At 46.0% G+C, this 27769-nt stretch overlaps 1 protein-coding gene and 1 long non-coding RNA gene across 4 annotated transcripts; one reads left to right on the plus strand and one right to left on the minus strand.

Moving 5' to 3' along the window:
• The first annotated feature begins 602 nt into the window (after nt 1-602).
• PRPSAP1 (phosphoribosyl pyrophosphate synthetase associated protein 1) lies at nt 603-26856 on the plus strand. Of its 3 annotated transcripts, XM_060394996.1 has the most exons (12): nt 872-1005; nt 4291-4343; nt 5602-5709; nt 7240-7306; nt 7739-7854; nt 16318-16490; nt 18060-18175; nt 18651-18706; nt 19426-19571; nt 23720-23790; nt 24578-24724; nt 25582-26856. In XM_060394996.1, exons 5-12 carry the CDS (start codon nt 7850-7852, stop codon nt 25738-25740), a joined length of 873 nt encoding a protein of 290 aa, XP_060250979.1. In that variant the 5' UTR covers nt 872-1005; nt 4291-4343; nt 5602-5709; nt 7240-7306; nt 7739-7849; the 3' UTR covers nt 25741-26856. The 3 variants fall into 3 exon arrangements, with proteins under 3 accessions (XP_027829921.1, XP_060250979.1, XP_060250980.1); XM_060394997.1 differs by lacking the exon at nt 7739-7854; XM_027974120.3 differs by lacking the exons at nt 5602-5709; nt 7739-7854 and having other exon boundaries at nt 603-1005.
• LOC132657365 (uncharacterized) lies at nt 9289-17436 on the minus strand. The gene is made up of 2 exons (XR_009595396.1): nt 14737-17436; nt 9289-14398 (listed from the first exon to the last, which is right to left on the minus strand). It is a non-coding gene; the product is annotated as an uncharacterized LOC132657365 (long non-coding RNA).
• Nucleotides 26857-27769: the final 913 nt, after the last annotated feature.

Raw genomic sequence — 27769 nt, forward strand, 5'->3', positions numbered from 1 at the left:
CACGGTGTCATGCATGGTACGGTCCAGCCGGCGAGGGTGGCTTACTGTGGCTGAAGTACCTAGAAAGACCCAGTGGAGCAGATGTCACGTGACTGGGTCTTCGAGGGACAGGGGCACAGAGAGCAAAGACTGCCAAGAATGCTTTGACTTGTTCAGATAGCCTTGCCTAACGTACAGATTCCAGATTGCAGTCTGTTTGGGGAATAAACACTTGATACACCACCTTTTGGGTATTTTAGTATCCCAGGCAACCTCCCAGCCCAGCGCATGCGCCTCGCAGGGCTCTCGCGCAGTGTTACCATAGAGGCTCAGGGCTAGATCGTCAGCCAGCGCAGAGGCGGACATTTTGGGTCCTGGCAGGGAAAATTTGGACAGGCTGGCACCATTAAAAAGTCAGGCTGCACCGCCCAAGAACGTGAGAGCAAAAGAACCCCCTTGGGGCGACAAGATCAAAGTGGCGAAACGAATCTTTAATGTCTTTCTAGGAAAAAAATAAGCTTGTGGAGAGTTGCCCACCGCCCTGCCCTCATCTAAGATGGCGACCGTGCGGGCGCTCTAGCTGCGCCCTTCAGATTCCCAGAGGGGGCGGTGTCCTCGTCGCTATCTTTGAGGTGATCGGCGGCGCAGGTTGCTTCGCTCTCTCGTCGCGCCTGATTCCTCAGCGAGTGGCCTTTGGTACGAGGAGGCTGGCGGTCTCGAGACTCTCCCCGTCCCCCGCCCCCCGTGCCGTTTTCTCGGCGCCTTCGCTGCGCTGGCCTCGCGGCCGCCTCCGTCAGAACCGCTCCTCGGTGCAGCCCCGCGCGGGCCGGCTGTAACCGCGCCCCCGGGCCGGACGATGCCTAGGAAGCTGCTGCTGCTGCCCCCGCTCTCCGTGTCCTCCGCTTTCCGCGCCCCGCGAGCCTGCCCCGCCGCCCGCCCCGCCATGAACGCCGCCCGCAACGGCTACCGAGTCTTCTCTGCCAACTCCACGGCCGCCTGCACCGAGCTGGCCAAGCGCATCACCGAGTAAGGGGCGGGGGACGCGGATGTCCCAGGGGCCCCTTCCTTTCCGGGAGACCGTCCTTGCTACTCTTCCCCTCCGCATCCCCCGACTGGGGTCAGGGGTGATTTGGTCCCTTCACCGTGCCGCCCCCACCCTCACCCCCCACCCCAACTCTGCAGCTGAAAACACGTTGGGCTGGTTGACTCTTAACTGACTTCTCCCCCAGCCCACCCCTCGGGTCCTTGGAGCGCCCTCCCTGCTTTCGGCTCCCCACTCCCACCTCCCAGGCGGTGGACCCCCCCCCAGATTAGAGCTTTGTGGGAGCGGGGGCGGCTCTGGGTTTGGCTGCTTTTCCCACGGTTGGAGTTGACCTCTGGATCTGATCGCTGCGGTTCCCAAGTCTCCCCACCCCGGGAGACGGAGGCCGGCACGTAGTTACAACATCGGGTGCAGTAGATGGGGGTGGCAGGGGGCGGCCTTGCAAGTGAAAGACCCGAGAGGCCCAAGATGCACGGACTGAAGCAGACGTGTAGGGGAGGGCCGTGAGAACAAGGCAACCCCAGGGGAGCAGATTTATCGCAGCTGATGATTGAAACGACAGGTCTAACCGTAGTCTGTAAGTCAGTTAGGTTCGATCAGTCTTAAGTCTTTGCTCTTTCACCTGTTCACCTAAGGAAGCCTCCAGCCTCAAGTGGCCTTTTGGAGTCTTAGGACCTTGGCCGTCTTGCCCCTGGGCAAGGGACTTGATTTTCCTGAACTTCATTGGTAAGATAGAGACAGTTCCTTCTACTGGACCCAGAACATTGTGAACATGAACCAGATAATGGTTCATGCATTCAAGCGTCTAGCAGAGCAGAGGTTCATAGTGGCCCTCTGAATAATACATGCTTGCTAAATGGCCTCTTTTCTAGTTGGCTCTTGTAGAGAGTTTCAGAGCCTATTGTAGAGAAAGAACCTTCTGAGCCCTTTGCAAATAAAGTTGTTTAAAAAATAAGCTTGTTTTTTAACTTGTAAAGTCATTTTCACGTTTTAAACAACTTATTAGAATTCTGTGGGGTTTTCAGAGTTTATAAATCATGGCATGAATATATTTTAAAATTCTAGATGAAAGATGTAGAAGAAAGGGGAAACTTTAGTCATATTACCTCAGTAATGCCTGTGTTCTTTTTAGTTAGCTTTAAATGAGATTAGAAGAGTGTAAAAAAAACAAACAGTCCTTTTGCAGTCTACTACCTGGCTTCCATTCCTGACCGCTGATTATTTGTCTTTCTTTTTGAGGCCAACTAAAACACTAATTTTAAATATAAAGCTTGTGTTTGTTTATTTTGGGTCAGATTTACCACAGTGGCCTTGCTGAGAGAAACCAGAGCGGGGAGGGCAGAATTAAATAGTCCGTGGTTTTGCCTTGGTCTTGTATTTGGTTCTTGAAAAAATTGTTCCAGAAAATTTTTAAGTTTTGACCATTTTTAAGTGTGCAATTCACTGGCACTAAGTACATTCACAGTGTTGTGTGATTATCAGCACTGTTCATTTCTAGATCTTTTTAGTCATTTCAAACAGGAACTCTGTACTCCTTAAGTACTAACTCCCCTTTATCCACCCATCCCAGTCCCTGGTAACCTCTGTTCTATTTTCTGTAGCTGTGAATGTTCCCATTCTAAGGTCCTCCTATACATGGACTCATACAATATTTGTATTTTTGTGTCTGACTTTTTTACTTAGAGTCTGGTTTGTTTTCTTTTTTTTCAGTCGAGGTTTATCAATAATGTGAGCTTCCCTGGTGGCTCAGTGGTAAAGAATCTGTCCACAATGTGGGAGACCTGAGTTTGGTCCCTGGGTTGGGAAGATCCCCTGCAGGAGGGCATGGCAACCTACTCCAGTATTCTTGCCTGGAGAATCCCTATGGGCAGAGGAGCCTAGCCGGGCTGCCATCCAGGGGGTCGCAAAGAGTCAGACACGACTGAGCGACTGAGCACACGGCACAGCATCTGTATTGTAGCATGGACCAGAATTCATTTCTTTTTAAGACCGAATAATGTTCTGTTGTATACTTGGCTGGAGTGTTTTTGAACAGATTGCAGAACATAACAACCATTATCAACAGCCCTTATTTCACTCATAAGAATGGTAATACTGACCGATAAGAACTGAAAACAAACAAAAACCCATCATGAATTCCTTTGTCTACTCTCTTGTCTAGTCCTAAGGTATTTCACTGTGTGTGTTAGTCACTCAGTCATGAATCTTTGCGACCCCACAGACCATAGCCCACCAGTCCATGGGGACAAGAATACTGGAGTGAGCTGCTGTTTCCTTTTCCAGGGGATCTTCCCAACCCAGGGCCTGAACCTGGGTCTCCTGCATTATAGGCAGGTTCTTTACTATCTGAGCCACAAGGAAAGCATATTTCCTAGTTTGTCTCGGAAATGAGTTTTCCACTTGGTTTGTTCTAATCAGGATCCAAACAAGATTCATACTGCGTTTGGTTAATGACATGGAAGTCTGATGCTTTTGACCACTGAGGCATTTACCTATGGCTTGTGTTTTTGGAATTATTGCTGCTAACCACGTATTTGTTGGCATCGATTTTGCAAGACAATTATTATTCGAAAAATGATGGAACTAGATGTTAAACTTTGGTTGTGGGCTTTTCCCAGTAAAGCGGTGTGTTACAGAATGGTGAGCGCTGGAAGCTGCTCATGGAATGACAGCGGATTTTTAGTTCTTAATGAGTTAAATTTTCTAAATTTTTTTTTTTGGTAAGAGAATGCTGATGTAGTCGGAGAAGGCGATGGCACCCCACTTCAGTACCCTTGTCTGGAAAATCCCATGGACAGAGAAGCCTGGTAGGCTGCAGTCCATGGGGTCTCTAAGAGTTGGATATGACTGAGCAACGTCACTTTCACTTTTCACTTTCATGTATTGGAGAAGGAAATGGCAACCCACTCCAGTGTTCTTGCCTGGAGAATCCCAGGGACGGGGGAGCCTAGTGGGCTGCCATCTATAGGGTCGCACAGAGTTGGACACGACTGAAGTAACTTAGCAGCAGCAGCAGCTGATGTAATTATTGTAGTCTTTTTGTTAAACACATGCCTGTGAACTGGAGTTTTTCTAAAAAGAGCCTTCATTCTTCTTTTTCAATTAATCTGTTTATTGTTTGGCTGAGTTACGCAGCATGTGGGATCTTCGTTCCCTGACCGGGGATTGAACCCCAGTCCCCTTCACTGGACTTGTGACTTCTCTGATGGTCCAGTAGTTAGGACTGTGTGCTTCTAAAAGGGCCTTAATTGCTTTTTTTCTCCCTTTAGGCGTCTTGGTGCTGAATTGGGGAAGTCTGTGGTTTATCAAGAGACCAATGGAGGTGAGTTAAACTTAAACGTTCTTTGTCCTTCAGGCTCTGTTTAATTGACTGGCATGTTTTTAAAAGGCTAGTGTTACTCATCTTTAACACAGAAGTCCGTTGCTCTTTAATAATAGGGTTGGAAGGTTTTCAGTACTTCTAAACCTTGACTGGCGAAGGCGATGGCACCCCACTCCAGTACTCTTGCCTGGAAAATCCCATGGACGGAGGAGCCTGGTGGGCTGCAGTCCATGGGGTCGCTAAGATTCAGACACGACTGAGCAACTTCACTTTCACTTTTCACTTTCATGCTTTGGGGAAGGAAATGGCAACCCACTCCAGTGTTCTTGCCTGGAGAATCCCAGGGATGGGGGAGCCTGGTGGGCTGCCGTCTGTGGGGTCACACAGAGTCGGACACAACTGAAGTGACTTAGCAGCAGCAGCAGCAAACCTTGACTTCTTGTTTTCTCCTTAAGTCTTCTTTCCTGTTGTTCCAAGGTAATACAAATATCTTGTCATTTTAGAATGAAAAAAGCAATGGGAGGAGATTTTTCTTCCTTATTTTGCTGTATTTGATACATACATTCTATGTTTATCTGTCTCACTAAGTCATCAAATGGTGTTAAGAGCCATCTGTACTAGACTGGTAATGACTTACTTTAAAAACCTCTTGGAGTTAGTTTTATCTCTCATCTTTTCTCTCAAGTCTTGTCAAAGCTCACCACTCTTTTGTTGCCACCTAAGTTTTTTGTTCCGAACCAGGAGTAGGATGTGGGGCTCTTTAATTCCCAGCCCAGGGATGGAACCCGCACCTCCTGCAGTGGAAGCATCCTGGACCTCCAGGGAAATCCCCTGCCTGAGTTTCCAGGGAGAGCTGGAACATGAAATAATACTGCTTGAAGGCTCTTTGTTGATAGCCGTGTTCCAGGAATAAACCCCCAGCTGGGAATTATTTTTGCAAAGTTGAAAGCCTTGGATTCATGTTTCTGTGTTTGCTCAGGAGATAATTAAGATGAAACTGATGTTTGGGGAGCTAGAAAAGCAAAATATTGGGTAGTAATGTAAAGCATACGTTCTGGAGTGTGTACAAGTTACATCTGTGTTATATAATTAACCCCCAGAAACCCTTAATCCAGCTTCCACACTCAATAGCTGTTAACTTGATGACTTCAGAAGCTTTCTTGCCAGGGCAAGTCAGGAGATGCTTATTTTGCTGTTGTTAAACACATGCCTGTGAACTGGAGTTTTTCTAAAAAGAGCCTTCATTCTTCTTTTTCAGTTAATTTGTTTATTTTTTGACTGAGTTGTGCAGCATGTGGGAATCTTAGTTCCCCGACTGGGGATTGAACCCCAGTCCCCTTCATTGGAAGTGTGACTTCCAGTGAAGGTGAGTGCATATAGGTGAGATAACTTATTTAACAGTAACAGATTTGGTTCATTGTGATGGCATTTGGGGGTCTCATAAATGAACCATTTGAGGAAAGGAGGGAGGTTTAGGGAGGGCCTTTTTCTCCATCTTCCCATCACTGTTCTAGGCCTCCTCTCTCTTTCTCGTCAAAGTAGCTTCTTAACAGGTCTTCTTACTTGCGTTTTCAGCCTTTAGTTTGTTCTGCTCCCCTCCAACAGGTTATTTCCACAATGCAAACGTTTTTTACTTACCTCTGTTTCGCATTTTATAGGCTAGAGTTCAGTCTCCTTAGCAATCATGTTGGGGCCCTTTGGGACCTAGTTTCTGCGCATCTCACCTGCTTCATCTTTGATCACACCCATCAGCATGTCTCGTGTGCTCTGATCAGGAATCCGTTTGGAATCTGCCTGCTTCTCTCACCACCTCCACTCCTGCTGCTCTGGTCCAGCGCACTGTCTGTCACTTGCCTAGGCTCCTTAAAAAACGTCTTGGAGTGGCTCTCTCCAAGTAGCCACTCCTGCTTTGCCACCATTTTCTTTACACAGTAGCCAGTGATCACATGAAGCCTCCAGTGGTTCTCCTGTCTACTTTGGAATAGAGTCCAGACTCTTGGGAAGTCTGGTCACGGTTGGCTCCCTGCCCTCCTCTCTGTGTCCTTCTCTTTCAGGCTGTCTCCAGATGCACAGTGACACCCCTGCCCCCGCTGTTCCACACTTGCGTTCCCACTGCATGGTCCAGCCTGTGGTGAGGCCATCGTTCCCAGGCCTTTTCTCCTTTCTCATGGCTGGGCTTTCTCCTGCACGTTGGCCTGGAGCGTTTGCCAGTCTTTGGCATTGCATTGTCTCTCCCGGGTCAGGATTTGTCCCCTTGGTCCAGTCCTCCTCTTTGGGACCCCAGCTCAGGGCCTGACACAGAGGAGGCCACGGCCTTGGTAAAAGAACAATACGGATATTAACCTTTGGCCACCTTAATTGCTGAATACTTTTCCCTGAGCATCTTGTGTTTATTTAGTGATGGATTTTCTTTTCTGGACCCTGAGATTTTACATAGACCTGATTATTGCTTTTGCCTTCTAGTCTATTTTTGGCTTATTTTCCCCTGAGCTTGACTTTTTTTTTTCCCAGTACATGTCATTCCCAGATCTATTAAGAATTTATTTTGGTGCACTAAATGAAGTGTTGATTTCAGTTCAGTTCAGTCGCTCAGTCGTGTCTGACTTTTTGTGACCCCATGGACTGCAGCACACCAGGCTTCCCTGTCCATCACTAACTCCTGGAGCTTGCTCAATCTCATGTCCACCTAGTCGGTGATGCCATCCAGCCATCTCATCCCTGTGGTGCCCTCTTCCTGCCTTCAATCTTTCCCAGCATCAGAGTCTTTTCCAGTGAGTTGCTGTTTAGATTCCCCTTTACTCCCTCCAATTGCTGCCCAATTCTTACAGCATTCTTACAACATTCTTACAGCATGAAGTACTTTTCCTTAAAACTATAGAACATTTTTATTTTTCAGAAACAAGAGTTGAAATACAAGAATCTGTTCGTGGCCAAGATATTTTCATTATACAGACAATACCCAGGTAAGAGCACGACTTTATCCCTTTTCCTCTAAAAATCTTAGTGATGTACCTTGCTGTCTCTTCATGTGAATGTCAGTTTTCTCTAAATTGTAAATGTGTTTGTATGTTAAATGCTTTCTAAAATACGATATGTATGTATGTGTTTGCATGTATACAGACACACATATTGGGTCTTCTGGAATTCTTTCCATGCTTGTCACACTGTACTTAACTGCTGTGTGTTTACTTGATCATCTTTTCCAAGCTTGAAGCTCCTCAAGGACAAAATATCCTCCCTGCATTTGCCAGGGTCTGTCTGTTCCGCTCTACTGAAAGCCTTTGTTGTTGTTAAATGCAGTGCATAGCTGCTCTGGTTCATATCCACTGAGGCCCGTTTTTGCACTGCATTTAATTTTGCACAGTGGCTGGTACCCCCGACCATCTCTGTTGCAGATACCATCTACTGCTGCTCTCCAGGCAGGAGGACAGGCCCTGGGAGAATCCTGGCATGCCTGAGTGTGAACTTCCCCCGTGGGCTTGTCTCCTCTCAGCTCCTCACTGGGAATGGGGTAGGCGTCTTTGAAAAATCCAGAGCTTCACGTCTTGATCAGTTCAGTTCTTGAGATTGTGCCCAAGCAGGGCACTGGGTGCCGCGGCACACAGGCGCAGTACACGCATCGCTTTAATCCTCGTGTGTCAGTCCTACATGGCCGCTCTTGTTTGGCCTCTGTGATTCTGAGATTTATAATAAGAAATATGGATTTGGTCTTCCTGTCCTGGCACAGAGCTCCTAAAACTGTTGGAACTTCCTCCTTAAGAAAAGCAGTCAAAGTATCTCCGTTATTCAGAACAAGCCCCCTTTAGTTACTCCTGAATTATGTTAATGCAGGGAGTTTTGGAAATCCCCTGGATAAACCCAGGATGGGGGCTGGTTCCTAGGGGCATCAACCTTGTGATGAGAGGGTGGGTACCTTCAAGCTAGCCCCCATGACCTCTGGGGAGGAGTTGAATCCATCTCCAGTGGCCAGTGATTTGACCACTTAGGCCGGTATCATGAAGCCTCCATAAAACCCCCAGAAGGCCTGGGTTGGTGAAGACGAGGGTGCTGGGAGGTGGGTGCACACAGAAAGGGTGGGGATGCTCTGCACCCTTCTCCCATACAGCATGCAGGATCTTCGTTCCCCGACCAGGGATCGAACCCGTGCCTCCCTGCAGTGGAAGTACCAAGGCCTAACCGCTGGGCCTCCAGGGAATTCCCTGAGTTCTTTTATTATTATTATTATTAATTTGCTCTAGCAAGCTAATCAGAGCTGAGGAGTGGGTCCTAGGAACCTCTCAATTTATAGCAGGTTGGTTAGAGACAGGTGACAGCCTAGACTTGCCCATATTTGAAGTGAGGATGGGCGGTCTCATGGGACTGGGCCCTTAAGGACACCCAGGTGATGTCCCCAAGATTCTGAGAATTACGTATCTATGGGAAAACCCCTACACATTTGGTGACCAGCAGTATTCAGTGTTGTGAATGTACAGAGAAGGAAAAAACCTTTTTCTTACAGTCCCCTCTGAAGGGATTGAGAAAGTTGGGCCTGAAGGAAGCTGAGGACCACAGGGTCATGGAGAGAGTGATCTGAACCCTAGTATAAAGAGTTTCCTTGTACACTGATAACTGGTAGCTACTCAGTATTTCATTTTTAATATTTTTTTCTGATTATAGAAGTAATATTCATCTCTAAAAACACAAGCTTTATAGAAACATGTATCAGAAAATAAGAATTCCCCAGCCCTCATCCACCCCGCTAGTCTTCTGAGATAACTAGTTTAAGCAGGTGTTTGTTCCTGTCTGTTGGATATGTACAAATTTAGGCTCCATCATTCAGGCGATCCTCAAAACCAAAATAAAAGCCATTTTAATTTCTCTGCATGGTTCAGATTTCAAAAGGGTGTGTAACGAGGCCTGCCTCTGCCCTCAGCCCCTCCGATTCCCTCCCTGGATGTGGCAGGTGTCACCAGGTTCCTAGGCATCCTTTCAGAGACTCTGTGTGTTCAAGCAGTTGCATGTATGTTTTTCTTAATTTTTTGCGTAGAAGGAGTTCCCTAGTGGTCCAGTGGTGAGCACTGTACCCTTCTACTGCGGGGGGGTATGGGTTTAACCCCTGGTTGGGGAACCAAGATCCTACAAGCCTGGTGATATGGCCAAAAAGAAAAAAAAAAAAAATGCTGTTGCACATTGCTGAACTTAAACAAATAAAGCCATGTATCATATCAACACAGAAAGAGCCACCTCATCTTTTAAAGATTCAGATTTTGAAACAGTCATAGACTTAGAGAAAACTTGCCTGTGCAGTACAGCCGCTTTAGACAAGCTTGCCAGTCTCATATCCCCGCCCCACAAATCACACAGTGTGTGATTCCTACAAAGGAGAGCTTGCTTTCTCTCTCCCCCCTTTTTTTTTTTCCTGCATCACATGGTCTGTGGGATCTCAGCTCCCTGACCAGGGATCAAACCTGGGCCCATGGCAGTGAAAGCTTAACCACCGGACCACAAGTTAGTCCCCAACGAGGGCATTCTCCTATACAGCCACAGTGCTGCCATCAAAATCAGGATACTGAGACCTCTATGTCATTATTACCTAAGGCTCAGACACCATCCCCAGTTGTGTGCTGTCCCCCTGGGCTCAAGCTCAGGCTGCACTTACTTGTCATGTATCTTGTAGACAGTCTGGAACTGTCCCTTAGTCTTTCCTTGACTTTCAGAACTTTTGACACTTTTGGAAGATGTTGACACTTTGGGCAATTGATTTTGTTGAGTGCCCCTCAGGGTAGGCAGTTCGTTTCCTTGGTGGCAGGAAGTTGTGCTTTATCTAATTATTGGTTTCCATACCTCATGGTAACCAAGAAGGCAGTAGAAATATTAAGACATGCAATCCAGGGTGAAGTTGGGGCAGTACTATAGACTGACCTTTATAGAAGTGGACGTGTTTTCCAGGGGAAGGACAAAATGAACGTGGAAAAACATGTTGGTTAATAGCTTATTGGGAAATATTTGTTGTTTTTTTGTTTGTGTTTTTTCTACTCATGCTTAGTTACAGTGGGGAGAGTGACTCTTAAAGGATAATATGACAGTAATTTTACATACTCACCATGTGGAAAGGCTTCTCTTTGAAGCAGCAACACAGATACGCGTGATGCTTTTAGAAACCAGAACCCCGTCCTGAAGATGGTGCTGTTCCCTGTGTGTACTTGTTTTGAGATTATTTTAGAAGCCACAGTTGTCTTCCCTGGGGTTCAGTTTGGTGGTATCAAAGCAAAAACACCTTCACCGGACAGTTCCTGTATCTTTCAGGATGATGGGGATGGGAGAGGAAATTTGGAGAAAAGACAAAGAGAATATGTGTGTGTGTATCCCATGAAGAGTTATTGGGTTTGTCCCAATAAACAGTGTAAAACAACATTCTGTTGCCTAACTATAGAACATTTGAATGACAACAAAATTTAGTTAATTTAGTGGGGAATTTAGTTTTTTAGTCCTATCTGCCACACGTGGTTATATAGATTGCCAATCGGTGCAAAATGCACAGCTTAAAAGTTGCAAGTTAAGTTTTATTTGAGGACCTTACTCAGGACTATAGCCTTGGAGCCAGTCTCAGAGATGATACTAAGGAACCACTCTGATGAGGTAAGAGAGGAACCAGGATATGTGTGAGTTTTTTTCCAGGTTGGGGGCGGGGTGGAGCAGGGGGAAGAGGGTAGGTGAAACATCAGAAGATTATCACTGATCAGGAAGCAGAGACATCACAGTGACTTTAGTGCTTTTCTGTACTTGGGAAGACAAGGATTTGGGGTCATTGAAATTAGCCCTTAGGTATGCATCTTTTTATCTAGGGCCTGTTACCCAAAGCCTAGAGAGCTACTTGTTTTTCTCCATCCTGAATTCCCCTCAGGGCTTGACTCTGGTGGAAGTCAAGAGGTGTCCTGGGCAAGGCATGCAGGAAGGGGTCTGGGGCGTTTGCCTGCTCTCTCCCCAGCTCTCCAACCCGGAAGTTCTCTGAACCCCCTCCTTTTTGGGTTTTTACGGAGCCTTCATTACAGAGGTATGATCTATTAAATCGTTAGCCTTTGGTGATTGATTGAATCCAGACATCATGGGGTAGGACTGAAAGTTCAACTTCTCTAACACGTGGTCTGTTTCCCAGGCAACCAGTCTCCTTCAGGTGCAGTCCAAAAGTCACCTCATTAACATAGCTAAAGACACCTTTACTTGTCTCAAAGCTTAGGAAATTCCAAGGGATTCCAGATGGAGCCTGAAATGGCAACCAAATAGGTATTCCTTACCATAAATCACACTGTCACAGGGAGGTACTCAGGGAGTTCCCGGGTAAACTGAGCACTGGAACCAAGTGAACTAGATGGTAAGCTTTAGAAAGTGTTGTTTGAAGGACAAGTTTTCGTGTTTTATGTCACACATTCTAGTTTGTTGATATAACTGTTGGTGTTTAGTCGCTAAGTCATGTCCATCTCTTTGCGGCCCCACGGACTCTGTGGAATTTCCCAGGCAAGAATACTGGAATGAATTGCCATCTCCTCCAGGGGATCTTCCCCACTCAGGAATTGAACCCATGTCCCCTGGATCGGCAGGTGGATTCTTTACCACTGAGCACATAAGACCACGACAGCTTACTTGCTGCAAGTGATTAATTGTTGGAGGTGGAGGCAGCGTACATCCTGCTCCCTGACCCTGTTCTCAGTACTTCCATCTGTGTTGCTGGTCTGTTTTTGCAGTTTTAACTGATAGGTATAGACGGTGTCCTTACGTTGCACTCACTTTTTGCCCATTGAAAATGAGAGAGCAGTAAGAGCCAAGGCTAATAGATGTGATAGTCTTAGGGAAGAGAAAAAGAGTTGGTAAACAATTAAGATTGTTCTGCTTAGAGATTACAGGCACTAGCCAGAATGTGCTGGGAACAGATAAACAAAGCAGAAGCTGCCAGCCAGTTTCTCTTGGCCCTGCTAACTCACACAGTACTGCCTGGGATCCAGTTTGTCCGGCGTCCCTCAGAGAATGGGTAAACCCCCTGTGACAAAGGCCCTTTTGTCGCCTTCCTGACCGAAAGGGAGTAGGTCATGGGAGGCTTTCCTTAGCCTTGATGTAGAGAATGTTGAATCCCCTGGCGCGTAGGTCATTAGGAAACGGAAAAAGTAAAAAAAAAATAAAAACCTCATGGGAGAGATTTAGTAATTAGTGGAAAGAAAGTTACTCTGAAATCAAGGCTTCTCCAAAACTTTTGTTCCTCTTGTTACACTCAATGTCTTACCATCCAGCCCTCCCTTAAGTGGTGCCTAAACCTTGTGGTGGATGGTTGTGTATTGTAAATGCTGTCACAAAGACAGCTGAAAACCCATGACCCAGATAGATATCCTTCCAGGATCTGTTTAATTAACTTCAACTCTCCACGTATTGTTGGCATTGGGATCTGGTATAAGAAACCACCACATCCAGTGAAGCTTTTTTAATGCCACACACTGCACCACACCAGTGGAAGGTTAAGAAAGCTTATCTAACGTCAGCAAGCAGTCTGTATGTGGAAGAGGCTTTTGATAGAGGGTATATGATGCCTGATGTTTACAGACGAACTCCTGAGTTACCTATGTTCTATCCTGAGTGCCGTGCTGGCTTCATCTGAATCCCCAGAGCCCACGGGCATCCATTGAGATGATCTGTTGTGGACTGGGAGCTCTCTTCTCTGGGCTGAAGGATCAGAAGGGGAAGGGGACGTTCTCAGGTGAGTTAGTGTGCTCCTTCTAGGGACAGATTATTCCAAGGGTGATGGTGGGGGAGAGCCAGAGGACTCCCCCACCCTCAACAAGATGAGGTCAGCCTCTTTTACCATGTTACCTCCCCACCTAACACAGTACCTGATGCAAGGTGCTCAGTAATTATTTGGTAAATGGATGATGCAGGATGAAAATTGTTGAAGAGTGTGGAAAACTGACCGAATATTATGAATTCCTAAGTGTTAGGTTGATACAAATGTAATTGCAATTTCAGACCATGAATTTTAAATCATTATAACTGGGTTCAAACACATCTTTATTAATCAAAATAGGAACCATTAAAATCAACACATTTTTGTCAGAAGAATAAGTTGCCAGGAATAAGTTGGTATATTCCTGTAGTGTAAAAATCGGTGCTTTGGGATTCTACAAACTCTTGGAAAGCATTTTCTGCCTTCTGCTGGTCGTGGAAACTTTCCCTGCAGAAAGTTGTCAGGATGATTAAAGAAGTGGTTGTTGGTTGTCGAGAGGTCAGGTGAATATGGTGGACGAAGCAAAACTTTGTAGCCCAATTCATTCAACTTCTGAAGCGTTGGTTGTACAATGTACGGTTAGGTGTTGTCGTAGAGAAGAAATGGGTCCTTTCTGTAGCCCCAGCTGCAGGCGTTGCAGTTTTCGATGCATCTCATCGGTTTGCTGAGCATACTTTTCACGTGTAATGTTTCGCCAGGATTCACAAAGCTGTAGTGGATCAGACTGGCAGCAGACCCCCAAACAGTGACTATGACATTGTTTTGGTGCAAGTTTGGCTTCGGGAGATGCTTTGGAGCTTCTTGGCCCAGCCACTGAGCTGGTTGTTGCTGGTTGTTGTATAAAACATACTTTTCATTGCATGTCCCAATCAATCCAATCGAGAGATGGTTCATTATTGCTGCACAGAATAAGAGAAGACATTTCAAAATGACAGTTTTTTTGTTGTTGGTCAGCTCATGAGGCATGTACTTATTGAGCTTTTTCACCTTTTCAGTTTGCTTCAAAGGCTGTTTGATCATAGAATGGTCATTGTCGAGTTCTTTGGCAACTTCTTGTAAGGATCAGCTTCGATGATGCTCTCGGTTGGTTGTTGTCAACTTCCGATGGCCAGCCACCGCGCTCCTTGTCCTCAAGGGTCTCGTCTCCTTTGCAGAACTTCTGAACCACCACTGCCCTGTACGTTGTTAGCCAGTTCCAGGGCCAAATGCATTGTTGATATTGCTAGTTGTCTCCACTGCTTTATAACGCATTTTGAACTTGAATAAGAAAATCGCAGGAACTTGCTTTTTGTCTAACGTTGTCATTTCCCTAGTTTAAAATAAATATAAAATACACAGTAATATGTTATTAGCAAAAAAACATAAAGTGAGAAATGTGCATTAAAATGATGTATAATATAACCACATTTATTTAAGGAAGTATTCCAAAACAGTGAAGTTCAACAGTGCAAAACTGCAATTACTTTTGCACCAACCTACTAACCTTGAAAGTATTTGATAAGTGTATTGTCACAATTATACCAAAAGGTTGTGTGTCTTCTGACCTTTTGATGCCAGACGTGGGATGTTATTAACTTGGGAATATGAGGGAGAAGAAGACTTCAGTTTATTTCAGAGGAAGGAAATGATAACTGGAAAATATGTAACCTGTTAGCAATCCAAAAGGAATGTCTCAGTTGACAGTTGCATCTTGAAGTTGAGCCCAGAATCAACTCTGCCTACCCTGTGGGAGAAATAAACACAGAAGCTTGTGACTGAAGCTTGAAGTAGTCGTGAAAAGTCCAGACTACAAAGGGGAGGTAGGAAGCCCCCCCAGTGAGCGTGGGCGCAGAGATGGTGTCAGAGTGAAAGGGTGTCTTTGTATCGTTAACTCCCAGGTGCTATTATTAAGTTTCTGCTGTGTTGATGGCAGGCCTTTCCATTTTGATCAGGTGATTCAAGAACTGAATAAATAATCCAGGGATTTCCCTGGTGATCCAGGGGTTAAGACTCCGTCTTCCAAATCAGGGGTGCAGGTTCGGTCCCTGGTCAGGTAACTGAGATCCCACATACCACAGGGTATGGCCAAAAATTAACATAAATAAATAAAACTTTTTTTTTTTTTGTAAAGTATAATCTGAAGAGCCTGTTCCTCACTTGGGTGGGAACTTGGACATGGGAAATGATCTTCTTTATCTTGGAAAGGCAAGGGAAATACACTCCTAATGCAAAAGAAAGGGTGTTTGAGGACACTTGGACAATCCCAAGAAGAGCTGGGAGGAGGCTCGAGAGGGGGGTGAACTTTGGAAGGTCATCCTGAAGGATTTCAAGGCCCTTTAAGAGCAGAGCCTTACCTTATACTTGATCAGTCTTGGCAAAGGGTGGCACTCAACATTCATTAAAATTTGGAAATAGCCTTTCCTTTGAATACCTTTCAGATTCACATTTCCTTCTTTGTCTGGGTAATCTTTGTATCGCAGGAGGCTCAGTGGTAAAAGAATCTGCCTGCCAGTGCAGGATCCACAGGAGAGTTGGGTTCAATTCCTGGGTCAGGAAGATTCCTGTGGAGAAGGACATGGCAACCTGATTGGGGATTCTTGCCTGGGGAATCCCATGGACAGAGTAGCCTGGTAGGCTATGTCCATACCCTCTGCCTGGTAGGCAAAGGGTCTGACACAACTGAGCGACTGAGCACGCACGTGAGTCTGTATCTCAGGGAAAGAAGGAGTGGGGGAGATTTGGGGAAATTAACACCCAAGACCTTCCTGCCCCGCTCACCCTTCTCTTCACCCCAAAAAGAAAACAAACAAACAAACTATTTCAGCTAAATAGAAGGCCTGGTGGATTTTCCCTGGTGTTCCCAGGAAAAAGAGGTGCCAGCACCCTGGCCCGAGTTCAGATCCTGGGCATGGTACCAGCAGGTGTGGGTTAACTCTGGTCATCAGCAGTCAGCATCTGCTTCACCTGCCACTCCCATGACCGTGTCACTGACAAGATCCAGGCAGAGATGAGTGTGGATGATGGTGCTGTGAATGTCAGTAACCTCAGATGCAAACTAGAGTTCACGCAGCTCAAAAGAAAAGCGAACCAGCTTCTCCCTCTATTCAGGAGGTGCCATCCTAAGCTACTGAGATGATTCACATTAACACCCATCTTGGCAACCCAGGTCAGGTTGCTGGGATTGAGATCCTTGCCAGGGGTTAATAAATGACATTAATAATCCCAAAGGACAAATCTCACCTGTTTCAGAGACGTGAACACGGCCGTGATGGAGTTGCTGATCATGGCATATGCGCTGAAGACCGCCTGTGCCAGGAACATCATTGGTGTCATCCCCTACTTCCCCTACAGCAAGCAGAGCAAGATGCGGAAGAGGGGCTCCATTGTGTGCAAGCTCCTGGCGTCCATGCTGGCAAAAGCGGGTGAGTGCGGCCCACGCCCAGGGCCCTACACAGGCGGTTAGGACCCTCCCCAGGCCAGAGTAGTCCACACCCCACAGCCATAGGTGGTTGGTGGATACCTATTTCTCTGAGTGTTGTTGGGTAGTTTCTTTGTCTTGCTTGCTTTTGCATAATTCTGGTTAGGGATCGTGAGCTTAGGTGTACATTTTTTTTCCTCTTTGTCCCGCTTCAGAGTGACCTTGCTGGCTTCAGGATTCTTTTCTCTCAACTTGGACTTTTTCCTCATTCTGCGTCCTGTTCATCTTATCATCATTGAAATTTTGGCTGACAGTCTTGGCATTCAGCTGTGATCTTTTGAGCTTCAGGTCTAGATTTTGTTTAAACCTTAGCTACCAGGGGGATCAGTGATAAAGAATTCCCCTCTGCCAATGCAAGAGCCGCAGGAGCCACAGGAGACGTGGGTTCAGTCTGATCCCTGGGTTGGGAAAGTCTGTTAGAAGACGAAATGGCAGCCCACTCCAGGATTCGTGCTGGAATAATCCTATGAACAGAGGAGCCTGGCGGGCTACAGTCCATGGGGTCACAAGAGTCAAATGCAACTGAGCACGCAATTCTGTGCATACATAGTAGTAAAGCTGGGGTTTTCTTTTACCATTTCTTCAGCTTGTACTCTCTTCTTCCTCCCTGATTGTCTTTCTGTACAGCAGATCATAGCAGGGCATTTTCATCGTATGTTTTTGTAGTGACCTACTTTCTGTTCAATGTAACAGCCTTTCAATTGTTGGGATTTTATTTGCTTCATGTTTATTTAAAAACTCAAATATAGATCTGAGTCCTCAGAAAACATACTTGAATTCCATTCTTTAAAAATGTGTAATGTTTTTGGAAAGAACAAGTAATTCTGGTTCTTTCCAAAGAAACCAGAAATTTTGCTCTGGAAGTTTTTCAGTGAGCTTGGCCGCTTGCCATGAATGTACGTTTTCTTTTGTTTAGCGCTGTTGATTAAAAGAGTATGTTTTCACTGTTTTTCTGTAAGCGTACTTCCTAACCCGTTCTCGTAGGACATAACACAGATTTTTCTGGACTCTTCAGTGTCTTATCCTTGTGTTTTGTGGTTTCTTTCTTTCTAGTATATATATTACTTTGCTTTTGCTTTCCTGCTCCTTCTGCATTTACCTACACCCCTTCAACATTTCTTCCTAGATTCTTTAATCAAGGCCTTACTTGTTTTTTACATCTATTTTTGCTCCAGTATTTAATGCCCTATTCATATTTTTGCTTCTGCCTGATTTTTCTTTTCCTGGTTTTCAGGCCCAAGCTAATGGTTAGAGTAGAAGAGAGCACTGTTTTTTCTAGGTTTAGTTTTCTAATCCACTTGGAAGGTTATAGGCTCCTTTACATCAGGCTTACCATTGTCTTTACTAAGTTTCGTTAAGGTTGCCAATAAGGTATAGAACCGGCGCACTTGTTCACAGTAGCCCCTGCCTTCAGTCTTCCGTGAGGAGGCAGGTATTGGGCATCTAGTTTGTGTCCACTGTAGCTGTCAATTTGTAGGGGTGAACTTTGTAATTTTGTGTTTTAAAATTTCAGGTTTAACTCACATTATCACTATGGATCTTCATCAAAAGGAAATACAAGGCTTTTTCAGCTTTCCCGTGGACAACCTTAGAGCCTCACCTTTCCTGCTTCAGTATATCCAGGAAGAAGTGAGGAGCACCAGCAAATACCCCCTTGTCCTCAAAAGAGACCCCATGTAGTTCTTCTCTGGTACCAGGTTTCCATGTTGGAAGGCGCAAAGGGTGATCACATGATCTCTTGCTGAAGTCTTAATGCCTGAGGCAGCCAGCCAGGGTTAGCGTTGAGGCACAGAGGATCTTTTATTTTTTGAAGACATTAAAGACAGATTTCCTTTTAAGTGTCTTTAGCCATTTGCTTATGTTTTCTAAAATGAAGGTTTTAAGAATTATTTTTTATCTTCTTGATGTAGCCTACTTTGGCCATGATGCTAACTGATAGGGATTAAAAAATGGTAACTGTGTGAATGAGATTCTAGCATACTTATTTGCTAATATGGATCATTTTTATAAGAGGAAAAAAGATGTAGTGCCAGCACCCAAGTATTTTTATTTATTTATTTTTTAATACCTTTTCAGTATTTTCTTATTTTTCCTCCAAATCTAGATTCCAAATTACAGAAATGCAGTCATTGTAGCTAAGTCGCCTGATGCTGCAAAAAGGTAAATAAGCCAGATACACTCATCCCTTTCGGGTGCTTCTGAAGTCAGAATGGGCTGTGTTAGTATCTGGGGTCTGTCCTAATAACAGCCTCTGAAAGTTCACAAGTCCAGCTTTCCCCCAAGTCATTGTCATACTCCAAACCACAGCTTTACCTCTAGTCTCCAAATAACATGAGTGGTTCTTGGAATCACTCAGTTTTCCCTTGGGAGAAAATGAAGTTCTTCCTTCAAGTTCTCAGCAAAAGGAAAACAAGAATGCCACAAGCGCCTTTCAGACAGTGGTTTTTGAGACCTTTTTGAGCAGAATTCTGAAGATGAGTGACTTCCCTGGCAGTCCAGTGGTTCAAACACTGAGTTTCCACTGCCGGGGTCTCAGCTTCCCTCCCTGGCTGGGGAACTAATATCCTGGCATGAAAAGTGGCCAAAAAATAGAGAAAAAACAAAGCCAAAAGCAACTAAAGGTGAATGTGCGGCTGTTGGGCAAAGAGTAGAACCAACATGACCAGAATCAGATGCCAGCCCACTTCCCCCCTAGGGTGCCTCTTGAGACATTTGCATTCTGGCCTGAGCCTCACATTCTGACTTGTAGAAACAGTTACTTTGTGTGTCCCTAAAAGGTGGACTGGTATTTTCATTCTGTGGTTAATGAAGTGATGAAAAAGCTGCACCTGGGTCTTCCTTCCCATGCGACTCACCCTCTTCCATTGGCTTCCTCTCAGGGCCCAGTCGTACGCGGAGAGGCTGCGTCTGGGCCTGGCAGTCATCCACGGGGAGGCCCAGTGTGCGGAGATGGACATGGATGACGGCCGCCATTCCCCGCCGATGGTCAAGAACGCGACTGTCCACCCAGGGCTGGAATTGCCGTGTAAGATCAGTCATGTCTTTTTTCTGTTTGTAAACTGAAGACAGTTTTGAATAGTATGAGTGGCTAGGAGTTCATTCCTACATGGATCTATTCTGGTATTTTCTGTTTTTCAAGTTTGAAATTTTATTTCTTTTTTTAGTATTATTACAAGTTTTAAACTTTATTTATTTTTTTAGTATTAATATGATTTAAAAATTATTTTATATTGGAGTACAGTTGATTTACAGTACCATGTTAATTTTTGAGTGTACAGCAAAGTGGTTTAGTTATTTGTGGTTGTTGCTGTTTAGTTGCTAAGTTGTGTGTCTGACTTTTGTGACTATATGGACTGTAGCCCACCAGACTCCTCTGTCCATGGGATTTCCCAGGCAAGAATACTGGAGTGGGTTGCCATTTCCTTCTCCAGGGCATCTTCCTGATCCAGGGATTGAACCTGCATCTCCTGAATTGGCAGGTGGATTCTTAACCACTGAGCTACCAGGGAAGCCTAGTTTAGTTATACATTTACTATTATATCTATTTCACGTATTATACATATATATATGTATATGTGTATATATATATGTGTGTGTGTGGAGTGAAGTCGCTCAGTCGTGTCCGACTCTTTGCGACCCGTGGACTGTAGCCCACCAAGCTTCTCCGTCCATGGGATTCTCCAGGCAAGAATACTGGAGTGGGTTGCCATTTCCTTCTCCAGGGGATCTTCCCGACCTAGGGATAGAATTCAGGTCTCCCACATTGCAGGCAGACGCTTTAACCTCTGCGCCGCCAGGGAAGCCCAACATGTATCTATTTTTCAGATTCTTTTCCCTATACGTTATTACAGAGTATTGAGTAGAGTCCCCTCTGCTATATAGTCCTTGCTGACTATTTTAAATACAGTAGTGTATAGATAACATATCTGTTAATCCCAAACTCCTAATTTATCCCCCTTCACACCTCTCCCCTTTGGTAACCATAAATCTGTTTCCTAAGTCTGTGAGTTTGTTTTGTTTTATAAATAAGTTCATCTGTGTGCTTTTTTCGATTCTATTTATAAGTGACATGCTATCTTGGCATTTTAAAATAATTGAATGGTATTACAGTGATTTCATCTTTTGTGAAATACTTCGTTACACGAATTTATAGGCATTGAGGACAGCAGAGCTGATCTGGGTAGCGCTTGGCTTTCCGAGAGTATGAAATCATTTTGGCTTTAGTAAAAAGTGGTATGTGTAGTGGTGTGAAATCTTAAGCGTTTGTATTTTGGTAAGATGGGTGATGGCGCTTCCCAGGTGGCACTGCTGGTATATACCCGCCTGCCAGTGCAGGAGACAGATGAGACACGGGTTGGATCCCTGGGTCGGGAAGATCCCTTGGAGGAGGGCGTGGCAACTCCAGTATTCTTGGCTGGAGAATCCAGTGGACAGAAGAGCCTTGTGGGCTACAGTCTGTAGGGTCGCAAAGTGTCAGATGTGACTGAAGCGACTTAGCACACTTGCACACAAGATGGCAAACATTTGTCAAATATCAGGCTTTCGTGATCAGGTAACTAGCATCTATTTTAGTGATGTAGCTCTTTTGACCTGATACCTGTTTTTTTTTTTGTTTTTAGTGATTTCATTTGTTGACTTATTTTTGGCTGTGCTGGGTCTTTGTTGCTGCGCGGGCTTTTCTCTCCTTGTGACGAGCAGGGGCTACTCTCTAGTTTGGGTGCTTGAACTTCTTGTGGTGGCTTCTCTTGTTGCGGAGCACGGGCTTAGCTGCTCCGTAGCACGTGAGATCTTCCCAGATCAGGAATCAAGCCCATGTCCCCGGCATTGGCAGGCAGATTCTTAACCCACTGCGCCCCCAGGGAGGTCCTGTGAGGGCCTGTTCTCTTGATGCTCTAATGAAGTCTGTCTCTTTTTTTAAAGTAAAGTGAAGTCACTCAGTCCTGTCCGACTCTTTTCGACCCCATGGACTGTAGCCTACCAGGCTCATCCGTCCGTGGGATTCTCCAGGCAAGAGTACTGGAGTGGGTTGCTGTTTCCTTCTCCAGGAGATCTTCCCAACCCAGGGATCGAACCCGGGTCTCCCGCATTGCAGACAGATGCTTTACCATCTGAGCCACCAAGGAAGACTCTGTCTCTTTTTTTAGTCGCAACCAAATTGCGTGTTGAGTTTGTGCTGCTCCCAACGCCAGTTTTGAGCAGGCACTGAGCGTACCAGGAGTGAAGCTTTTGTTTTCTTAGTCTTTTTCTTTTTTAAGCCTTGACCCTAGCCATGCCTGTTTTTCATTTCAAACTGACAGAATTTTGGGGGGGAAAGGTAGCAGCAGTAGCAGCAGCAGGCTCACCAAAGAGTCAACAGGAGAATCAGACTAGAGCTGAGTTTCTGTTGCGGTCTGACAGGAGATACCAGCTTGCAGTCTTTTTCTTTTTTTACAGAGAAAAATGGTCGAGAAGGGACCACATCACTTTAAGAAGTGGGGAGGTCAGCATAAGTACCTACCCCTGTGGTTTAATTTACAGACAGGATTTGAGGAAGGCTTTTCTGGTGTTGGTTGTTTACTTCCTCCTCTTTTAGGTAATGCTTCTACGCAGAGCCTTTGTGACTGCCCAAATTCAGGAAATTGCCCTTGTTTCCGGAATGGGAAATCAGGAAATGTCTGTTGAAGTTTGCCAGTAACATAGTGTTGGATTTCAGCCTGGCTGATGTGCTGGTATACGCAGACGGACACCTGTTCTTCCAGGTTTATAGCACCTGTCAAGAGGAGTCAGCTCTGGTGGATGGCCTGCTAATTACTAACCTGTAGAATTACCCTGAATTTAGCCTCTTCCCCTTCCCTCACTACTCCTACAGTAGATACTTCAGAATTAAGCTTCCCAAGACTTCCCCTGTGGTCCAGTGGTTAAGACTCCACATTCCCAGTGCAGGGGGCACAGATTGGGGAACTAAGATCCTGCATGCCATGCAGAGTGGCTGGAAAAAAAACAGCTTTCCAAAAAAAGCAAAATGTCTATTCTGAAATACTAATGCCCGCTCAGTTTACTGGGGCTTCCCTGGTGGCTCAGCAGTAAAGAATCTGCCGGCAGTGCAGGAGCCTCAGGAGACGCGGGTTCAGTCTCTGGGTTAGGGAGATCCTCTGGAGGATGGCATGGCAACCCCTCCAGTATTCTTGCCTGGAGGATCTCCCCGTGGATAGAGGAGCCTGGCGGGCTGTAGTCCATGGGGTCACAAAGAGTTGGACAGGACTGAAGCACACCGCATGCTCAGTTTACTTAACCCCCTTTTCAGGGAGAATTCCTCTGTCCCTTTTGCATCCTGTAGTTGGCTTTGTATTGGGGATGGGCCTTTTTCACATGTAAATTTTGTAGCAGATAAGAAGTCTCAGCTTTAAGGACCAGTTAAATCAGAAAAAGATGATGGACTTGTGATTATTGTCTTCAGCTTCCTAATTTTCAGGAAACTGATTATGTCAGTGGTTTAGTTATCTGATTGTGAGGTTACATTCTTTGTCCCAGTAAGGTCACCTTGGAAGAAAATGAAATCAAGCCAGCTCTTTGGCAGCATTTCCCTGTTTACTTTCTACTTAGCGGCATTTATTTATGTTTGTCTACTGGAGTGTTTCTGTTCTGAGTGGCATTGCGGTGGGGCTCCTTCTCTGTGCGGGTGAGATCTTTCTAGCTCTGCTCCTCCACCCTCCATCCGGAGGTCCCCGTGCACCCAGGGTGGTCTGGGTCTTGGGCACACGGGGCTGCTGAGCCCTTGAAATGCCGTTGGTCCCAACTGAGAATCACCACGTGTGGAGAAGGCACACCAAATAGGAAGACAGTGATGAAAAAAAAAAAAAGTAAAATGTCTGTAATAAAGGTGCATATCGCGTATGTGTCAAAATGATAATATGTTAGGTATACTGAGTAAAGGAAAAATCTGTGAATTTCACCTGTTTCTTTTTGCTTTGTGATGTGGGTATGGAACATTTAAACTCGGCTTCCTTGCTGCTGGACGGTGCTCCTCCAGATAACCCATCTCTGGGAGGCCCCAGGTTGATTAAGGAAAATCCACACATTTTTAAATTGTCTGTCTGGGCTCTGCCACCCGTTCCAGGGAATGTGATGCGATGACGTCATTCACCTAGTGACCCTTGGATGACCGGGGTCTTGTGATTTGTTTTGCTTTCCTAGTGATGATGGCCAAGGAGAAGCCGCCCATAACGGTAGTTGGAGATGTGGGAGGACGCATCGCGATCATAGTGGTAGGTCACCGTCCCCCTGCTGTGCAGAGATCACATCACTTTTAGTAGGTGTCCACCTTGGGATGGGTGTCCAGTGGTGATGGTACATTTAAATGGATCCGTCTAGTCTTGAACCCTCCCTAGCGCAAGTAGCAGAAACCTTTAAACCAGATGAACAGGGATTATTATTACAACTTACACATGTAAAATGAGCACAGTGGCAGCACCTGTAAGTAAACTCAGTTCCACAAATAACCTTTGTCTTCAGGGCTCTGGGTTCTGTGAAAGCAGCTGACCCTACTCCTCGCCCTGAAATCTGTGGGCCGTGGAGTGAGCTAGACGGGCCTCCATTTCCACCATTGGGAACGTGTGTCTCCTTTGTTACTGCAGCACAGTGCCTGTGCTCCCAGCTCTCAGCTGCTTCTGCTGGGCCACGGGGTCCGACCTTTACTATGGCTCACTTCATTGCTCTGTTGCCATCAGTTAACTTCCTCTTGGGCAAACAGTAAATGGGACACTGGCTGTGCGGTTTTCATCAGAAGTGTGAAATTGGGAGAGGAGTCTTGGGAGATCTCCTGAGCTGAAGCCGGGATGTCACGTGGGATTGTAAGGCTTTGCCGCACTCTCCTCAGAAGTTCAGTTTGCGTGGCTCTGTTGCCGCTGCCGAGGGCTGTTCAGTCCTGTCTTTGACCCGGGCGATGGCTCTGTTCTTCCACTGGACACCCTCGGAAGCGAAGCACAGAGAGGCATGTGTTTACAGACAGGGGTGGAGGGACCTCCTCGAGCCCGAGTGCGGGTCTCTCCGCAGGATGACATCATCGACGACGTGGAGAGCTTCGTGGCGGCTGCGGAGATTCTGAAGGAGAGAGGCGCTTACAGGATCTACGTCATGGCCACCCACGGCATCCTGTCCGCAGAGGCCCCCCGTCTGATCGAGGAGTCTTCCATCGACGAGGTCTGTCTACTCTCTTGGAGGTTTTAAATCTTGATATTATATGGAAAGAGCTAACGTTATTCCTGTGTAAGGGAGCCATCCTGGGTGAGCCATTCAGGGAGCGTCACTCAGTCCAGCGTAGAGGTCTGTCTGCTCCTGAGTCGTGGTTTGCTGCTGTCTTCTGGGAATAGTTCAGTGGCTCAGTCCGTGTCACTTCCTCCCTCTCCAAAGGACTGAAAGCACGTTTTGGGTGGCTAGCAGTCTGTCTGGGCAGATGTCAGATTTACAGTTAGAAATATGGGCTTGCCTGGAGCTCAGCGGTATAAAGAACACACCTGTAGTGCAGGAGCCGCAGGAGACACAGGTTCCCTCCCTGGGTCGGGAAGATCCCCTGGAGGAGGGCAGGGCAACCACTCCAGTATTCTTGCCTGGAGAACCCCATGAACAGAGGAGCCTGGTGGGCTACAGTCTATAGGGTTGCAAAGAGTCGAACATGACTAAAGTGACTTGGCACGCATGCATGCCCGGTTAGGAATATATGTCTATTTTCATAAACACTTGCTCTCTGTACTTCAGTATAATTTGATTCTAAAGTAGCATGTCTCTCAATACCTAAACTCTTCTCTAATAGGAAGGTTTCTTGCAGAGCTGAGTCTCACCCTATCATTTCTGCATACATAGACCAAGACCTCCATAAGTTTCTCTTTTGAATACCTTCCCTTGTGTAGTGTTGGTTTTGTTTGTATAAACACACCCCGTAAAGTAAGGTTTTGAAACTTGGTCTGTGGGTACCAAATGTCAGATACACGTTTCCAAGTGACCACATCAGGCCACACAACATCAGTGACGTGTTTATTTTCTGTTACTGCGTCAACCAGGTGGTGGTGACGAATACTGTTCCTCACGAGGTGCAGAAGCTGCAGTGTCCCAAGATAAAGACTGTGGACATCAGTCTGATTCTTTCTGAAGCAATCCGGAGAATCCACAACGGGGAGTCCATGGCGTACCTCTTCCGGAACATCACGGTGGACGACTAGCTTTCGCGGCTGCCTTGGCCCTAGAGCTCCTAAGGAAAACATGTGAAGAGCAGTGCCATCAATAATGTACACGGGGTTTCCTTTCAAGGGAGGCACATGGTTTCTCTTGCCAAGCTTGGTGGGTAGGAGGCATTAAGATAAGATAGTCCAGGGGACAGCAGGGGTCGTGGGGGCGTGGCCTCAGCTGTCTGCTGTCGCCATCCTGTCTCTTAAAGTTAGATGCCTTCCTGAACAGGATCTGAAAATCTTGCTGATGTTGAAAGAGAGTGAAAGGCAGGTGAAATCCTGACTCGCTAACTTTCGTTCAGTTGTTTCCACCGCAGGGACACGTCCGTGTTAACGTTGAACCCGGTTAGGGAAGCTGAGCACCGTTCCTATTCCGCTTGTCGTCTCGCCAGTCAGCTTTCCCCAGGTCTTTTCTAGGGAATCCTATTTTTCTTTAAGAACCTGCTTGCCAACAGCCAGTGAACAAGGAAGCATTGGTGGTAGTGCTCCTAGGGAGGGCTTCACATTAGCAAGTCACGCCTATCTCTGGATCCCCACGCTGCTCTTAAATTGCAAATAAAGGAATTTGCTGTGTTGTTAGTGTCTTCGCTGCAGCGCTCCCCACTCTCCTGCCTTCTGTCCAGACGCTGCAGAAGCCAGTGCCTTGAATGCAGGCGGCCCAGGTCCATGGCTGGCCCCAGCCCTGGACAGACGTGCCCCTCTGCACATTCCATCCCCTTCCCCTCACGTTCCCTGAAGTTAAATTCTTGTTGAATAATAAGTGATATTTGAATGTTTGAATATTCATATCTGAATATTTGAAGGTTCTGTATTTGAAACCTAAGTAGTTGTTATTCTAATAGACCTAAACCGAACTTTTTCCCTGTGTGCTAGGTGACACTTAGGTTGGTTGCGTTACTTAGGACTGCACTTCATTTTTCTGCCAACATTTAAAATGACACAGTCCTAATTCTGTTATAGTTGATATCTTATTTGTCAGGTAGACTTTTTCTAGTCTGATCCAAGTCAGAACTGAATGAAATAGGAGGGAGCAGTGTCTGCCCGGAAATGAACTGCAGTCACTCATTTGTTCCATTGGTTCCTGAGAGATAATAAACGCCGATTCACTTACTTGTACCATTGCATTTCTCTGCGGGGAAGTTTCCTGGACATTTTTCTCCCTTTCCTAACAGCTAGGAAAGTTCCCCAGCCCACCATGGAGACTTGAGCACATTCCCTTTCTCAAGCACACAAAAAAGTTGCCTTCTGTTAAGAGTCCAAGTAGGAGGATCTTGAGAAAAGAACTTAATTGTGAAATAATTTCCCTGGTTGTAGAGGAAGTGCCATGGACTGCTGTTACTCAGCAGACTGGTTTTGTCCTGGAGGTTGGGCCAATGACCCTTCCCGGGTCTCTCTCATCAGCTGTCGAAGGGGAGGTTTGGAATTGAAAGCCAAGGTCCTTTTCAACCCCAAATTCCATTTATACCTCCTGTGAGTGTTCTCTGTGTCTCTAAGAGATTTTTAAATGTACTTATTTAACAGAAGCACTTAAGTGTACATTTCCTGGGATTAGATTTGGAGTATATTAGAATAAGCCCTTTGCATTGGCATTTGGTGAGTCCTGGTGTGTGCCTGTCATGATAGCAAGGCTCAGGGTCGGGAGAATGGAAACATGAGAGCCCAGAGAGGTGATGTTCTGGCCTCAGCTAGTGTAGCAGCAGCCATATTCTTCTGGAAGGTTCTGAGCTTAGAGTCAATTCAGCCCACACATCTCACCCTGCAGTACCGCCAACACTCAATCCGAAAGCTTCAGCTATGACTCCGTGGCCTGGCTTTATGTCTTCTAATGTAGGAGTTTATGTGCACAAGAGACTGCAAAGAATTTTTCCCTATTCTTTGGCCACTCCTTGCGGCAGGTGAGATCTTAGTTCCCCAACCAGGGATTGAACCTGTGCCCCCTGCAGTGTTGAATAATGTCTCAACAACCCATCTGAAGGCCTGTTGTGTGTCAGGCTCTGGGAATATAATAGTGAGCAAAAATCCT

The sequence above is a fragment of the Ovis aries genome, chromosome 11 (assembly GCF_016772045.2).
Source record: "Ovis aries strain OAR_USU_Benz2616 breed Rambouillet chromosome 11, ARS-UI_Ramb_v3.0, whole genome shotgun sequence".
NCBI lineage: Eukaryota > Metazoa > Chordata > Mammalia > Artiodactyla > Bovidae > Ovis > Ovis aries.